At 38.7% G+C, this 18,770-nt stretch overlaps 1 protein-coding gene across 1 annotated transcript in view; it reads left to right on the top strand.

The window, feature by feature from the left end:
- The window catches only part of LOC128669137 (phospholipid-transporting ATPase VD), a 43,826-nt gene that overhangs the window by 19,499 nt on the left and 5,557 nt on the right, over positions 1-18,770 (top strand). The window contains exons 2-15 of the mRNA XM_053743668.1: positions 7,798-8,002; positions 8,548-9,381; positions 9,848-10,014; positions 10,347-10,482; positions 11,255-11,458; positions 11,835-12,057; positions 13,605-13,849; positions 14,105-14,314; positions 14,768-14,858; positions 15,319-15,470; positions 15,743-15,866; positions 16,234-16,496; positions 17,830-18,017; positions 18,576-18,713. Coding sequence (XP_053599643.1) covers positions 7,798-8,002; positions 8,548-9,381; positions 9,848-10,014; positions 10,347-10,482; positions 11,255-11,458; positions 11,835-12,057; positions 13,605-13,849; positions 14,105-14,314; positions 14,768-14,858; positions 15,319-15,470; positions 15,743-15,866; positions 16,234-16,496; positions 17,830-18,017; positions 18,576-18,713 — 3,180 coding nt within the window. The remainder of the gene's footprint in view (positions 1-7,797; positions 8,003-8,547; positions 9,382-9,847; positions 10,015-10,346; positions 10,483-11,254; positions 11,459-11,834; positions 12,058-13,604; positions 13,850-14,104; positions 14,315-14,767; positions 14,859-15,318; positions 15,471-15,742; positions 15,867-16,233; positions 16,497-17,829; positions 18,018-18,575; positions 18,714-18,770) is intronic.

Genomic DNA, 18,770 nt, shown 5'->3' on the forward strand with positions numbered 1-18,770 from the left:
AGTAAGTAATAATATGTGTAGGATCTATTTTATCCGACGAAATAAATATAACGAAAACTCAAACTATGTATGTCAAATAAGTGAAATTTTGTTAAATATAGCGTTAGGGGCACGAGAATTCCCTAAAATGACAATATATCATACAACCTTGGCAAAATAAGTCATGTATGAGATCCATAGTCGCCTATCAAGTTTCTGCAGAAAGACCTCCGAAACAATCTTTCCTCGTCATTTCTCATAAATCAATAATATTATTAGTGATGCAGTTTGAAAGATGGACTGCTATAGTGATAGGATTATGAATCATGGCGTAAACACGTGCGAGACGAGTATCTTCACGGATCTGCATCAAATCGAGTCATTCGGCATACATGTCGACGGTTTCTCCAGCGACCGGCACGCGTCGGAAAAGAAAGCGAATAGATAACGGTACTGGTCGACTCAGCACAATTACATTACGTTTGTCCATTCATCTTATTTTATATGCAAATCATAACAGGAAATCATATCCGATTCACAGCCTTCATCATATCATATTTTTTTTATAAATTCATGTTTCTTGGTCATTCTGATTAGCACTCGCTTTATTCTGTTCTTTCTTTTCCTTATACGTAGTGTTATGAATAGAATTTCTCTACGGGGCATCTGCGCGTGAAGGTTTAATAATCGAAGTGTTAATGCTCTAAATAACCACTCACTATAATAATTAAAAAAAAAATGAGTCACTTTCAGTCTCATTGCTCTGCCCACCGACAGCGAGCTTGACCTATAAAGATTTATAGATCTATATTGTAAGATTACAGTCATTGTAGCTGTCCATCAAATGATTACTTTCTTTTCTTGGTAAATAAAAAGAATCGGTAAACGAGAATTAATAAAGTGTTCGATTGAATCGGAACTTGTACCGCAAACTAATAGTTAAAATGTCATTATGTACCAATCGATGAGTGATGTGAGTAAACTCCACATTACCACTTTACCTTCCTACACAGCGACCTGCTCCAAGGTAAACGCGATTTCATACCGAATGTCAGACCAATTAGTAGTGAAATCTACTTGACATGCCTTTTGGATTAGAATACATTGATTATTTGATGGAAGATAATTTTCATGTGCAATGTATCTCCTCAGCTTCTGAACTGGGTGGACTCTGGGAAGTATCTTATTAACCTCGCATAAAACAACCAACTTATGGTCCATGTACAGAAGATACGTGCAAAGTATTAACTGAGTGTATGCAATAGTCAGAATAATGTGTTCTGATAGTCAACACTACATCTTCATCTCAGCCCACAGCACGCCGACTATCGCGTGTCATTCTGATAATTGTACTCCTTGATTTAGGATTTTCTTTCCCATTTATGAAATTTCATACAGGTGTATAGCAATTTAAGTTCTATTAGACGAAACAGACTACGATATCTGGCCCAAATCTTCCGGTTTTCGTACCAGCCTGAGAAGTGTGTCGCATGACATGACCTGGCTGCGTAAACGCCGAATCAAGGCCAATGCGTGCGAAACACACCTATACGACAGCTGCAGCTCATAAATAACCATAAAGCGTGCTAACTGCTCATATTTTGTTCCTTGAAATCTATTGCACGCTAAAAGATTAGACCCAGACACTTTACAAAAATCATACACTAATTTATTCCATGAAAATGTTAATTTTCCGGAAACAATCTGCATATTTAGTCTTATTTTACTTGGTAATGCGAATGTTACTTGATTTATATCTGCTTTTTTTTATTTTACAACATATATCAAATAGCTAAATTATGCAAGTGAAAGGCCATGTGCTAGTAATTCCATCACTTTACATAATAACAGTCAATTTTGCACTTTTCTGCATTTTAGTACCACATGCCGATTGCATAAAACATGAACTTGAGAGCCTTGATCGATCGCTCGAGCCTGTGCTACCGCCGTCTAGTTCTCGTATCCACCGGCTGATTGACAAGGGCAGGGTCTTCCAAACGTTTGCCCGACTTCTTATGCAAATTATTATAGTCCCTTTATGTTGGGAACTGTGTCAAATATTATAGTCCCTTTATGTTGGGAAATAGCCCGACAATGTTTTCCACACTTTGGAAGTTTCTTTGTTATTCGTGAATTAAATTTGAAATAATTTTAAATTAATTAATTTTCGTTTTCTGTAATAGCGACGTTGGGCAATAATACACATTATTTTACATAGATATGTGAGGCGATATGAGTAAGAAGGCTGTTAATGATGAGATGTATGCTGACAATGGTAAATGGAATTGACCTACCTCACATAAAGTGAAGTGAGGAAGATTACATAGACGTGTTCAAAACTTCATTGCTAAGATCGATATTGGTGCTCGCATTATTGCTACCTTATAATCTTCTACAGTTAACATCTCTAGGTTAGACTGGTCTTCTTATCAACAACTCGAGGCTAAATTCAGTATTGACAAAGACCTTATTCCGTATCCTCGACCATAAGATTAATTGCCGGATCTTTAACGAAGTATCTAGCGCAGTCCAGCAGAGGTCGCTGGTGAATGTTAATTCCTGACCTTCGCCTTGATGTTATATTCACCAAGTCACACATGACGTCGCACTGAGCCTACTAACCCATAGAACACACGCCCGAATCACTTTTATCTCGGTGAAAGTTGGTTTACTCTACATTTACGCACACATTCAAAAGCCTACCCAAATTCAAAGCAAATTCGTCGCTTACGATACAGTCCTCACGTAATGGTGTGGACTGTAATGTGTGTGTGTTTTTCACACGTGAATAACTGTAACACTATCCGCAAAATGTTCACGTTTTCAGATAAAATGTAACATGTTAATTGTTGCACAACAACGGTTTTGTAATGTTGGCTATTGCTGCACGTAAAAATATTGTAATCGTGAAATATTGTTCGGCTATTAAGTGTTATGTGATCCGTTTATTGCTTTAAACAGTACGTTGCATTCGTATCTGCATAAGTTATATTTTTTGCAAATAATAAAAGAAAGTTTAAGCTACATAATGACAAAATTATATGTAGAATCGATTTGATTTATTCTTGTAAAGTTTGTAATTTTATCGATGATCGAGTGAGTCGGTGACCACTCGAGTCAATGATGTCATTAATGTTAGTACCTATTGAATCTACTCAAGATTTTCCACGCACTTGGGGAGAATGGCCCATGGGGCAGTAAAGTGTTGCACAAACAGTGATAGTCCGCTTTAGAGGTTGACTCATGAAGGTATTTACCTTGTTGGAGCCCTCGGCCATTAGGTGACGAAATTACATCATCGTATTGAGACAAACGATTAATTTCGTATATGACATATACTACGAACTACGTCATTTCCATATTAGTTCTTTAAATAACGTAAATTTGCTTCATGTATTTATATTGAGAACCCAAAAAAAATGAGATTTTTAACTCAAACTTTTAATACAAAACAAATAGACGACCATAAATTTACTAAGTAATAGTAATAAACACGACTCTCCGTTTTTCACGCACGCTAGTCTAGGATTTATTATAGTTTTGTCATAGTAATTTGTGAGCGATAGTTTGTTTACTCAGTGCTGCCTTTGTTTACTTAGACAACAAACCGAGGCTAACGAGCTTAGTAATTACAAAACATCACTTTCTGAACAACAAATTAACTTTGGTAATCGATTACTAAATCTAATTGTTATTAGATTAAGATTTTTTGCAAAAATGACATTTTTGACACAAGCTTTTATAGTTTTCAGAGAGATCTTATTGCATTCAGTGTGTAACAATAAAGACATATCCGTGCAATAAAATGATAAAGAGTTCCTTTGTCTGAAGCCGTTCTTGGATGCACTATAAGGTCATGCTTAACATAATAATGCATTGTTATCCAAACTAAAAGTGTGTACAAAATTTCAGCTCAATCGGTTGAAGATATCTGCTTCAAAATTGAGTTCAGATTCCACCCGAGATATAGTGACATAGTTACATTGCAAGTTAAATAAAAGCTTGTAAAAATACGCCAATCGTTTTAGTATAGTACTTACTGAGCAATAAGTGTAACCAGGTCACTTTAAAAACAAAGTTATATGTATAAGTAACGCAACGATTATTGCTTAACTGAAAACCAAAGTAAAGTTTCTCAAAGACTCAAGAAATAGCAATTTCAAATTAAGCTTCTTTGCTTTAAACTTCAGATTTTTATTTGCCAGATAAAACATATAATATAATAGTATCTATTTTTAAATTACTATTTTAATGGGTAACAATTATATGACAGCTAAGGACGTTTGAGGTCAGTCTAGCATTAATGAGAATCTGTGTCTCGGACAAAGCCCACACAGCCTTATGTATTTCAATACATATTGCTCTGTCATCATTTCAAACTTGAAAAACTTATAATAGAATCGTAGCAATATAAATTAATTTTACTGAGAATTATATTCGGTTGAATAATAGTTGCTGTAAAACTGTAAGTTTTCCGTATCCGCACATTGTCTGGAGCAGAAAAATTTGACCCAGAGTAAGCTAGGGTAAGGGGGCATAAGCTAGGGTGTAGGTAGGTTCGGTTTATCTATCCTTGATACTACCTAGGAGGATTAATGAGGTGGACGATTGAGCTCGGGTTGGACAGATTCAGTTGCATTAAATATTGCAATACTTCTTCTTCAGTTCTCAAAGCATTTATTCTGAAATCAGAACATGTCAAACTACGTAGCTTGTATTGCAGACAGATAAAAAAATGGTTATCTGATCGATACTAGTCTACCAGTCCGCTAGTCATCAGATTGATTTCACTAACACCATTGATGTCAGTCATGATAAGTTTATCAGAACCATGAAGCAATGCCCTGTATACAGTAAACACTTGCGTGTTTAGCATTATGACGCTGGGAACGACGTCACGCTCCGCCCACACCTGAAGTGCGCAGAGAGGCTTCATACGAGATTTGACGGCTTCCGATATAATACAACATGTTATTTTTAATTATCAAAATTAGAATAACAAATAGCAGTCAACAGCATTCAATCCCTAAAGTTATCGCAAATTCGCCTCTGTTACCTCCGCAAAAAGATAAATGCAGGATAATAGACGCTGTTGATTGTATAAAACTAACAAATTCAAATTCAAAATTCTTTATTCAATTTAGGATGATATACATCACTTATTGACGTCTAAAATTTACTTAAACTACTACTACTGCCGACTTCCAAAGCGCAGGTGAAGAAGAAGCGGCGCAACAAACTTCACCGCAGCCTTTTCTCCAAGGACGTCAATTAACAAATATAGGTCTTATCCGCTTTATCCTAGCTAGTTGCCTATAATATTCTCGTATTGTGTTATGGAACTTTTATTTACACTTTTCCTGCTTTAAGTACATCCCAGTAACTCACCATTGTCTTAGTTACGAGAATAATTAAATTGTATAGTCATATAATGTAAGTACAATAAGTACGTAAGCATAGTAATGGTAATGGCCTAAGTAAAAAATGTAGGCGATGATGATGTTGAATAAAAGTAATCAATAATAGATACCACGTAATAAAAATAACAATAAATGGTATATGGGTTATTGTTTAATTAAAGAGAGTATAGGTAACGAAATAGAGCAAAATAAATAAACATCTCACCCGGTTTGCGCGTCGCTGCTGTTGAATTTTGATATGAATTTCGCCTATTTTCTTGACGTGTTTTGGAAGTTTTCGATTTTGCTCGCCGGGTATTCTACTCAGTGAGAGTGAGTCTTAATGTGAGTTAATGAAACCTGGTCTCTGTCTTGAAGAAATCTATTGGTAATTTGTGTTAGCTGAGGATTGCAGTGGGTCCGTCACGGCCGTCTATTTGGTCACGTGCGTTGCATCGTTCTGTGTTTAGCGATTAGCTGTAACTCTTGGGACAACGTTGTATTGTCTAGCCTATTATGTCATTGGTCACGTTATTGCATTACACATACACACTACACGCTTTCTACCGTCATCTTTATTTTGAGGTCGTAAGACAAATAATTTTGTGTTAAAAATATACTCATGCAATCACTTTTTAAATTAGATTCGTTACCTAATTTAAAATGTGATTACATTTATATTCGATAATAGTCAATCTTGATATAAAAAGTAATAACTCTGTTACTTTTTCAAATTGGAATAATTATAAAATGTAACACCAAGATGTACATGGTTATTTAATCAAAGTATACACATGTATTTGTCATAAATCTGTCTGTATCTGTAGTCTGTTGTCACACAATTGTGTGTCATCATTTATCTCCACATACACATTTTTCCTTCATTTGTTATTGCTGGGAAATACGACTTATAACAATGAACTTTAATATATTGAAGCCATTTCTACCTCAAACCTTCACCCTGTACAGTGCCACAGTGTCACTATGCTAATACCCTTTTATTATATTTATACTGTGGTACGATTTACAATGTCGATGTCGAATTATAATAGCTTGGCGAAGTCGTGTTGTTATCGCAGTTAGATCACTTTCCTTTTGTTTATCTTTATCGGCTGTTGGGCCGTGACCTGTTGCTTTCGCTCACGAACCCAGCCCTCCTTCAATCAGCGACACTGCCAGCGCCGTAACTAACTAGCCGTTAGCCCTGTTGCAAAAAATATCTTTACCACGTTTGCTTTACTTAAAAAAATAATAATTATTATGTCTTTTAATTGAAATAGTCACGCGAAATATCAAAATCTTGGCACATTGCAAATCAATCATTTTATAAATTACGTAAAAAGTCTATATATATTTTCTTAGCTTTAAGTACGTAAATAAACGCAGTATATGGATCTATTAAAGGGGACCTTTATTAAGCTCTTTTAGTTAAAGGGCTATTTTTTAAATGCTCGTCATTCCAAATAATTAAAAACCTGCGACGGAAAAATGGGTATGTTTGTCGTCTAAAAGCCCCTCTAAACCCCGGCGCACGCACCGTCTGTCTAACTCCGGCAGCTACGCCACTGGACACTGCTGGCGCTGGCGTGATAGCATCGCGGCTTTGTAGCAATTTGCTAAAAAAAAATATGAGATCCATTCAACAATAGGCCATTGTCATGTATACAGAATACAACTCAATGTTTTATGTGCAGTGGAACTTTTAGGATTAAAAAAGTTCCTGTGTATTATTTCCATTTATTACTCAGTTCTAGGAGGAAAAAAAACATGTCTATATGTGTATTTTTCATATCTATCTCAACTTTACAACAATTTCAACTTTAAACCTAACCATCCGTAAACAACTTACTTTTTGTAGCAACGCCTTTCATGAATGACATTGCAAGGCTTTCATTGTGTTCGGATTTGTCTGTCCCTGTGTTCTATTTGTATTTGCTGGCTAGATGAACTTTCGCGCCCTCGTACACGTCACCAAATAACAACTTTAACAGTATCTTGAAAGTGTTCACGCACCGATGGGATACCGTCTTGGTTCGGCGATGGCTGCGGCTTCACGCAGCATAATACCTAATTACAAGCTTTCATTTAGCTTCATCTGTTTGTCTGTCTGTAATCAAATATTGCAAGTTCAATTCAGCTACACTTCCACTTGTAATATAGTGTCCATGGCAAAGCATTATTGTGCTAATCATGTCCTGATGGTGAACCCAGCATCGGCTTCCTCCTCAACAGATCAGCACTGACCTTTTTTTTTTGTCACGCGTTGAATGTAACAAGCCCTTTCTGACGACAATAAAAGCTTTGCAAATACTTGGTGAACAGTGCTTACATAATTATTTACACCAGTATGAAACTAGGGAAAAGTTAATATTCTTCTCACTAACACGATAATAAATATTTTGAATGTATTTAATTCCAGATCAATAGAAAGATATATGAAAGTGAAATGGCGGGACGTGCGCGTGGGGGACATCATCCACCTGTCCAACAACGAGGCCGTGCCGGCCGACATGGTGCTACTGCACACCTCCAACCCCATGGGCGTGTGCTACCTGGACACGTGCAACCTGGACGGGGAGACCAACCTCAAGCAAAGGCTAGTCGTGCCCGCCCTCAAGCGATATGTACGTACATACATTATTTTTATTAAACTTTTGAAGTGTTCCACTGCTGGGCTAAGGCCACCCCTTCCCTTTCTAACAAATCAACGAGGCGACATACTGCCCTCGACAGAGATTTGTTAAATAATATACTTAAGTGCTTTTATTATAGATGGATAAATAAATTAATCGCTCTTGTTTTGTTAACAGCAATTTTGATAGCTAACTGAAGTACCATTTTGAAATTAAATGAAAACAGAAAACCAATTTATTAGAATTCGCAATTTATTTTCCGTCAGTCAAGTTAGAATCTGTAATTATTGTGAGCAAAATTAAATTACATTTTTATTGGGGCCACGACGATTACGCGGTGCTTTTATATTCACAATAATTTATTTTTAGCGATTTTGCTTGCTGTTTTGTCCATTAAACAGAGCGTGGGAAATACTTTCTCTAGAAGGTTGTTTCAAATCACGTCATATCAGAACTCTCAAAATTGGATCACTTTAGATTAGGCTGTCAAACAGATATAATCCAGTTTTTTAATATAATTTTTCTTTTTGTTTCAGCACAATCAGTTCAATCCCACAAAATTCATCAGTATAATCGAAGTTGACCGGCCATCGACGAAAATTTATAGATTTTCGGGTACGATATCGAATCCGAACGGGACTCGAATACCGCTCGACTCAGATAATTTACTTTTAAGAGAGTGCACCATCAAGAATACAGATTTTGTGGAAGGCATAGTCGTGTACGCGGGCCACGAAACAAAAGCGATGCTCAACAACGGAGGGCCCCGATACAAATGTTCTACCCTTGAAAGAAAGATGAACACAGACGTGATTTGGTGCATCTTAGTATTACTGTTCCTGTGTTGCGCCGGCGCCGTCGGCTGCAAGCTATGGCTAGACCAGTACTATAAGCAGAGCGACGCGAAGAGCTACGAGAATATACCTTTCTTGCCCACTTCTGACAAGCCTGCGTACGAGGGCTTGCTTATATTTTGGACTTACATAATAATACTCCAAGTGATGATACCCGTGTCCTTATATGTTACTATAGAGATGGCGAAGCTTGTCCAGGTGTACCATATCCACCAAGATGTCGAGATGTACGACCCGACCACGAACAGGCGGGTAGAATGTCGAGCGTTGAACATTACGGAAGAGTTGGGGCAGATTCAGTACTTGTTCAGTGACAAGACGGGAACGTTGACTGAAAATAAGATGGTGTTCAGGAGGTGTTGTGTGGGCGGCGTGGACTATGACCACCCACCGGGTCCGCCTGCGGAACCTTCTTCCAGCCTGCCACCTATTGTTCATCCCGTAACTAAAGTATCACCGAATTCGAGAATGGTTCAGCACTTAGCAGACAGTAATGATGCTCAACATACACAAAATGTAACTAATTTATAGTGTTTGTATTGATTTAGATTTTCCCGTATATTTGATGGTAGGGAAATAGGTCATTTGTTTTATTTTTCTTATTATGTATCTTACTGTGTTAGGGCAGAGATATATAGCGGGCATGCCAGTAGCTTGGATGTTTTATTACTTTAACATTGACTGGCATGCAAGTGTACAAGCTACAGGCATTGTGATTCCGACCTTATTTGAAAACTGAAGCTTGAAAAACATTCAGAAGGCACTCCCTGCTCACGAACGCCACCATCTCATTTTAATTAATTTATTTTAATAGCGACCACATATTGTATTATGGAAAACTATTATACTACCAATAAAAATCTATCTCCTGAAGTATTTATTAGTATTCGCGATTAATTAAAATACAATGTCATAGAGGTCAGTTTACGGGTTGGACCAGTCCTAATGTATAGAGAATAAGTGTCAAAATGCAATAATTCAGGTTCGCGAATTCATGCTGGTCCTCGCAACGTGCAACACGGTGATGGTGAACCAGCCGCATTTCGACCCCACCGTAGTCAACTCATGCCACTCCACCCGCTCGGGAGAAGAGTTGTTCATGGACAGGCATAAAGCGAACGGGACCTCGCGCACCACCTCCAACGACAAGTACGTATCTGACTAGGGTCTGATTGATTGATCAGGCTCTATGGATAATTAGTTACTTTCCAACTAGTCCAGATCATCAGCTACAAGAAGGCCTCTCCTAAAGACTTCCACAATTACCAAATCGGATATTTTTTTCTAATGTCAAAAATTTAAGTTTATGTAATACCTAACTAGCGACACGTCCCTCAGGTAAAAACATAATAAATTATACACCTAAATCTAACGCAGGAATCACACTATCTGCTTTTGAGAAAATCGCGAACAGACAGACCGATGCGGCAGAGGATATATTATATACGTAAGGATGTAGTAACAGCCTGTATTTCATCCAGATATTCACGCTTGGCGGAGTCGCGGTCGACGACCCCGTCGCCGCCGCCGACCTCGGTGTCGCCGCTCCGTATTCGCTTGCCGCGCCTGCGCCGCGACCGCGACGACGCCAGCTGCAGCACCGACAACGACATGCAGGTAACAACACCCATTATCTCTCTTTCTCACTCTCTCTCATCTGAGCTTTTTCCGGTTACTTCCGCAGTCATTGAGCGTCGGAGTCCAGGGTATGGCATAAGGGTAGGGCATTCCTTTATTAAAACCTTTCAGAAAAAGCTTAGAGAATAGACGAATCCGAAGAATAATAAAAAAAACAAATTCAAACTTTGCTATTTTGTAATTGACATACCAGCATGGCACATGGTGACTAAGGTCACGCCACGTGTGATGAAGGTCGCACCGCAGTTTCAAGTTCATGTGCCCACATCTAATTACACGGTAAATATAATTAAAAAGGTTTATCGCGTGTCCATTGATGTCGTGTCGCATTCCCTCCCTGCCGCTCCCGATTCTCCTTGACGGGCGCGGCGGTGCGCTGGATGAGTTGAATAATAAAAATAAGTGGTTACCGTAGCCATCAAATAATAATTATATAGATTTGCTAAAAATTTTGCTGAGATTGGATAAATCATGAAATATTTGGTTAGCATTTGTATTTTGTAATAGGTATTTCATTTTAAAATGTTTTCATTATATTACTACAATATTTTTAATGGAATTATACAAATGAAACATTGTTTATTCATTTTTGATTTGTTGGATGTTAGCATGACACATACACAGTCGGTGACCACGTAGCTTTCATGTAAATATATGTAAATGTAATCATGTAAATATTTTAAATAATTTAAACTCATGTTTTTGCAAATAAATTTTGCATTCTTTGTAAGTAAAGTACTGTTATTCGCAGGTCATACGGTACGAAGCCGAGAGCCCGGACGAACTGGCGCTGGCCGAGGCGGCGCTCGCGTACGGCTACGAGCTTCGTTCGCGAACGCCCGACGAAGTGGAAGTGGCCGTGCGCGGCGAACTCACGCGGTTCAAAGTGCTGCGAGTGCAACAGTTCGATGCCAATAGGAAGTGCATGTCTGTGGCTATGCGGATTAACGATCAGGTAATAATGAAAAAGCGTTTGTTTTCTCCTTACAGTAATGTGTAAAAATACGAAGTAATTAAAACTACTGTATTTATATCTGTACATGTCTATGTTATGGACGAGCTGGTACTTTATCAGCAAGTGGTGAAACAGGCCCTTAATTTTTATTTATTTATAGAAATACGTACTATCGAAAAATTCTTCCGACGTCTGATCATTTCACAACTTTACATGGCGATCCTGCCATTATTGATATCAAAATATAAAGACTTTGTGAATACAACTTTAATAGCTGTTGCTATTTCATCAAAACTGTTCCATCGGTTTAGACGAGAAAGCGTGACAGACTTTCGCATTTATAATATTAGTACGTATGAAACTCTGGCATCGTCAGGTGGTGATATTCGTGAAAGGGGCAGACTCGACAGTGCTGAGCGCACTGGCGCCGATGCGCGCGGGGTCGGCGGAGGCGGCCGCTCTAGAGAGGACCCGGTCGCTGATCACGGAGTACTCGCGCGCGGGCCTGCGTTCGCTGGTCATGGCCAAGCGCGCCATGCCCCCCGCCTTGTGGGAGGAGTGGCTCGCCTCGCACAACCGCGCCATGGACATCTCTGAAGGCAAGTACGCTCAAGGAAATTTACTATTTCATCTTGTTCTATCTTTCTCTCTTTCTCGTATGACCGTTTTTCTAGTTCCTTCCTCAACCGTCAATTGGTCTTCGAAATCCTTAATAGGCACGCTTATCATCCTTGACAACATCAAGCCAGCGTAGTAAATGCGTAGTGGTCACCACGCCCGTCCGCTATCTGCAGGTCGATCGATTCCGATCGCTAGCAAATTTGTAATTGTGACCACAAATATTTGTCTGCGATTCTGGTTGTGTTGCGCCCATTCCGATGCGATGTTTGTGTCCATCGGACCCACGATACAAACGTAGTGCTTAGTGTGGCCCGGTGAGTCCGCAATAGTTCAATAGACAATCGAAGTGAAATTATTGTGACCATTTATTTGAAGTAAGTTTCAAAATTTCCAAGTGTGTTGAAAAAGGTCGACACGCGCGTTTACATTCCAATGCCAACGGCCAACCACCAACATTTACACGTTTGTATCATAATGTACTATTATTTCATCTACCTACTTTGTGTAGGACTTACTTGAATGTTAATTTGCATTAGTTAACGAAAAATTACGACATCCAATATTATGCAAACATCAAGTACATAGCATAGCACACATGTCATGATCGTGTTACTTTGTAATTAGCATATTAATATAAAGAATCATGAATTCAAATACAAAAATATACAATGGTATGATTTATGATAATAACTAATTAGACATTTGATGATTTTAAATGTTTCAGCAATACATTGTAGCACTTTTTATACGACTTTTGATATTTATAAATATGACTAAAAGGTCATGTCGGCAGTATTTTATACGAAAAACCTTGCATTTTATGTGTTAAATTTATTGATTTTTATGTGTTAAAGTTATTGCTAATATAAATATTGGTGATATATTTTATTCAAGTCGCCTGACATGACTTTTACGACTAACGCCATCTAGCGGCAAGTAGTCGTATAACAGAAAAGGATAGAGGATCTGAAAGGGGAAGTTTGTTGCCCCTCTCAATGCCTTTCATAAATAGATACTCGATACTTGTAACCACTAAATAATAAACCATATTGTAATTATTTTAAGATCTTTGTGATTGGCGAAAAAACAATATGAATATTTTATTATAATAATAATTATTATTAACTCTGCTTTACGAGTTAAATTGAAAATTGGCTGATGCCGAACTCAGCCAGAAGCCGACACGGATTAACGTATATATGTTGTGTATAATTTACGTTGAAACTGTCAAATTATTTGACATATGAAAAGACAAGTTTATTTGTTAGACAAATTAAAATCACCGACTTTCAATATTCATTTCGCTACAACTTTTGAACGGCTAAACCGATTGTGATCAAACATATCTAAGAACCACCGCATAAAAATTAGCTACGAGTATCAAATAAAAAAAATCACATAAATCAGTTCATCCGTTGATGTGCTACGGTACCACGTACACAGACATTACCGGTCAAACTTATAACACCCCTCTTTTTGCCTCCGGGGTTAAAAATAGCACTACAATATTTAAGTTACATTTCAGGTCGTGAAAAGCGTATCCGGGAATCGTTAGGTCGTCTTGAGAGTGGTTTGACACTGATTGGTGCGACGGGGGTCGAAGACAAGCTGCAGGAGGCCGTGCCCCGCACTATACGCGCGTTGTTGGACGCCGGGATCGTGGTCTGGGTGCTCACTGGAGACAAGCCCGAGACGGCGATCAATATCGCGTATTCCGCTGCGCTGTTCTCGCAGAATGATCGGTTGCTGCATCTCATGTCTAGGAATAAGGTTAGTGATAGAATTTAAGATTTTTATTTATTTATCAGGATTTTATCAGTATTGTATACCACCCTAATAAGTGATAACAAAAAAAAATACATAGACTTATCTTAAAAATAGGAAAACAGAGTTTCTAAGGTCGTATTATACATATTTCGTATCCAAAAGATCATTCCGAATAACAGGCTTTTTTTCAATACGACGGCAACAGTAATATTATACTATTTACTGACTGCAAAAAAGTTAAATACTGATATTATTTAGGAGCACGCGGAGTCAACAATCAAGAGTTATTTGGAAGCGAACGTGAGCGAGATGTTGGCTGGGCGGGCGCTGGTGGTGGACGGTCGCACCCTCACCTACATCCTGGACCGGCGCTCCGGCTTGGTGGCGCCCTTCCTGTCTCTGGCGCGACGCTGCTCCGCCGTGCTGTGTTGCCGCGCCACGCCGCTGCAGAAAGCATACATCGTCAAAGTAGGACAATGTTTTACATTTTTAACATGCTCTTTCTTATTTGAATACGTAAAGTGTTTTACCATTGATTTTACAAGCTTCTATTCTTTGCCGTTCTGATTTTTGTTTGTGATCAAATTTTGCATGTTACATATAAATTGCTTATAAATCTTCTACTGCGTAGGCTAGATACGTCAGTTCCGTTCGTGGCGTGTATCGTATCAAAGTGTCCAAAGCTGTTTCAAATAGTTATTCAAGAAATGAATAAGGGAATTAGATAAATTAGATACTTTAAATTTCGCCACTTATACAATAACTAACATTTTGAAACTCGTATCCCAAGTATTTATTTTTTGTGAAATAGCTTATTCTTATTATGTTAAAGCTGATGCGTGTATAGCACTGTGCTCGTGTTTTTAAATGAATTGAAATATTTAATTATTATTTTCTACCAATAATCATTTGTTTTTGCAGGCAGTGAAAGAAGAGCTAAGCGTAAGGACTCTTGCGATCGGCGACGGCGCCAACGACGTCTCCATGATACAAACAGCCGATGTAGGAATCGGTATGTAAATAGTTTTATCACGTCTTTATCCCTCACGAGGCAGGCAAGAGTCACGAATCCCGAAGGCTTACCTGGACAGCGAGCTGATAATGAATTGGTTAATAAGATTCTGAAATAGTGACAAGTTGCTAACCCATCGCATATGAGAGGAATCTCCAGTTTTATAGACACCCTTGATTGGTTTTTCCAATCTGCGCGGAAGATGTAGCTGGTATATTCTATGGTTTCTTCTTCCTCGCAGACTGAAATAAAATCCTCGATTCCGTACAACCATGCCATTGGTCAGATTATATATTCCTACTTTCTCTCAATCTATCGGTGCAAATGAATATTTAAAAATTTATTTGCTTAAAATTTAATTCATTTATCATTTATTTATTTAAATGTGTCAGCAGTGCACATAATACTAACACATTTACATCACAATCTACATTTTAATTACATTTTTAATTTTAAACAGGATTGTCCGGGCAAGAAGGCATGCAAGCAGTGATGGCTTCAGACTTCGCGCTGTCGAGGTTCAAGTACATAGAGCGAATGCTGTTAGTGCACGGTCATTGGTGCTACGACCGCCTGGCCAGGATGATCATCTACTTCTTCTTGAAGAATGCCGTGAGTTTCTATGTAAACTAGCTCACTCTGTGGCTAGTGTGGTCATTTACTTCTTCGGGAACGAAATCAAAGATATATGAAAATAAACTCTCAGGACTAGGTAATTGACATTATAAACAATAACATTAATTAACTTCAATGTGTTGTCCTATCCATATAAATCTTACGTCTATGTTTGCGCCTCTACGCTACGTCCCGCTCCCCCATACCTTACGACGGATAAATAAATGTGTATATTTTAAGCTCTAACAAAAAAATCATTAATCTTCCAGACATTTGTGTTCCTGGTGTTCTGGTACCAGTTCTACTGTGGCTTTTCGGCCAACGTGATGATAGACCAGATGCACCTCATGCTGTACAACCTCATGTTCACCGCCTGGCCGCCGATCGTTATTGGTCAGTACTCAAGAGTTCCCATTACCAGTGCGTCATTTCTCTCTAGTGTGTCAAAATGTGATGGAAATTAATATAAAACTACTAAATAATAATAATTAATAATATCATTATATAGGTAGTCGAAGTTCGCGTTTAAATACGACATGTTAGACTGAATTATGACGTCACGAAATACAGGGCCACCTTCCAACCTCTTTGTCACAAATCATCGTCTCCCCCTTTATCTGTGACGTAATATAATATTATAATCGTCACATAATGGTTGGCCTCTAATAAATAAATATAACCCTAACGAATTGAGACTACATTTTTTAAGTCATTTAAAATGTATTAGAAGTCGATAGGTTTATATTATTTTCCATTCCAGGCGCTTACGACCGCGTGGCGCCCGCGTCGCTGCTCATCGAGCGCCCGGGACTCTACAGCGCCTCCCGCCGCGGCCTCACCTACCAGAACCACTCCTTCTGGGTGACGCTGGCCGAGTGCATTTACATCAGCCTCGTGATCTTCTTCACCGCGGCCCTCGCGTACAGAGACACTGACGCGGACATGTGGCACTTTGGTACCTGTACTATGACTGCGTGTCTCACTATCATGCTGCTGTTTGTCGCTGTCGAGACCAGGAGTTGGGTGAGTCAATTCGTATTTCTTTATCATACTACATTATCTGTGTCCAGCCGTTGACCACTGCTGGGTGGCTATAGGCCTCCTTCCGCCAACCTTCTCTGTTCTTGCCCATCATTATCCAGTTGTACCTCTCTAATATATTTGTGCCGCTAAAAAGCAGTGTTCCGGTAGGAATGATGAGAAAAGCAGTGTAATTACAGGAGGAGTAAGGAGTTTGGAGTAAGGTCCTAGGCCACGAAATAGGAAACGCGCCTGCGACACCTGGTGTTGCAAGCGTCCATCATAGGATGCGGTGACCACTTACCATCAGACTGTTTACTTACTAGGTATAATAAAAAATGGGGGTTTTTGGGATAGTGTCTCATTTCGGAGGTTTCTAGTGGTCTATGCATATAAAGATATTGATTTGAATATATGGCAGTTCGAAACCTGTATTACTTGTCTCATAATGCTCGCCGTCGCTGTTGATACGTAAAGCTGGGTAAGTTAAAAGTTGTCTTATTATTACGCCTGAGGATTAGTTACTGAGGTTCGCGACGATTCGCAACTCATCATGCTGATCGACTAGCGAACAATACAATATTCGGATAAAGCATTATTTACCTTATCTACATAACTAGAGGGTTTCAAATATACAAATATGACGAGCTGGGAACTAGGCTCGTCGTTTTACGAAATATCAAACTAAAATATTGTAATGCGAAATAAACACAAATGTTAACCAATTTGCTAACTACTACATATTGACTGTCATTCGGTGTTTCCATGCAGCAATTTGATAAAAAACTTGTAAGTGTAACAGAGTGTGAAAGCCACCAGAGTGATAGAACCACAGTTTCGGCTTCCAGCACGACTTTAACTCACAAATTAAGAGATAGTGTATTTATAACAATTTAGTTCTAAGATTTTCTAAAACTATGTAGAAGAATGATCGGTGAGCGTAGAAAGTCAATCAATGGTTAAACCAAAATATAATAATTTATTTTTTATAATAATTTTTATTAGGGCCTACGCAGAAGAACTACAAACTCATTACGTCATACGACTATTTCGAAATCCCAGACAAAATTTGTGTTTTGTCACTGGATAGACTCTCTGCATTGGCCGCAAATAACATTGGTTGAACTTTATGCTTGCTGTCATAGTGTTTAATTTTAGTGTGCACATCACAATAATTGAGATTTTGATACACTTCTTGTAACCTATTGTATTATTTCATATAAAATGAAAATTATATCTAAAATTACTCTCGTCCGAAAATATCTAGTCTAGATAGAATTTTATTGCGTAATTTGTGTTGTATTGTAATATTTCTTTTTAATTGTAAATTCCTCAGACGATAATCCACGTGGTGGCGCTGACCGGGTCGCTGCTATCCTTCTTCGTGATGACCCTCATCTTCCAGAACTTATGTGTGGTGTGCTTCAACATGCCCTCGACCTTCAGGGTGCTGCTGCACGCGATGCAGGACCCCATCTACTGGCTCGTGGTCATCCTCTCCACTGTCCTGGCGCTCGCGCCGAGGTATGAACATCGCTATACTACCACTTGTATTACAACCATGCATGCTTTTTATAATTCAGGTCGCTCAAGTTATCTTTGGATCATGTTTCAAATATGTTTTCCGGTCTTTATCATTAATAGTCAAATGGCATTATTAATAAATTTTCGGTTTTATCAGTGTCTGATCTACTTTGTGATTCACTTTACGAAATTATCAATCTTGTCTGATTTATAATCAAGAAAACATTAGGTACCTTCATCCGGAGAAGAGATATAAGTTGAGGAAGAAATAAGGTTCATATTCCATCGACTAGAACTAGTGTAGTTTCACCTCTTTATCAAGTCGGAGTCAAGAGTTGCGAAACTCGAAGGCTACTTATAGTCTTTTAAGAAAGTGAAGAAAATGGACTTTAAACGAACAAAATTTTTTTGTCATTGCGATACCAAACAGAATGGTCAAGATTGGTTGACCCAGTGTTGTCAGCCAACAGGAAACAGCGCCGTCATTTATTTTCAGCACTTTCTTGACAAGACTCAACAATCCAACAACATTTTTTTAAATATTAATGTTAACGTTAGATTGGCGTCGCACGCGATCCGCAACTCTGTGCGGCCGGGGTCGCTGGGCCGCGCGGTGATCTCGCGCAAGCGCCGCAAGCGGCGGCTGCCCTACTCCGCGCACTACCGCACTGAGCCCGGCGCCGCACACGTCTACAGGTGAGTGACGTCACTATACATAGCTACTCGCGCAAGCGGCGGCTGCCCTACTCCGCG

Source organism: Plodia interpunctella, chromosome 4, assembly GCF_027563975.2.
Source record: "Plodia interpunctella isolate USDA-ARS_2022_Savannah chromosome 4, ilPloInte3.2, whole genome shotgun sequence".
Classification (NCBI taxonomy): Eukaryota; Metazoa; Arthropoda; class Insecta; order Lepidoptera; family Pyralidae; genus Plodia; species Plodia interpunctella.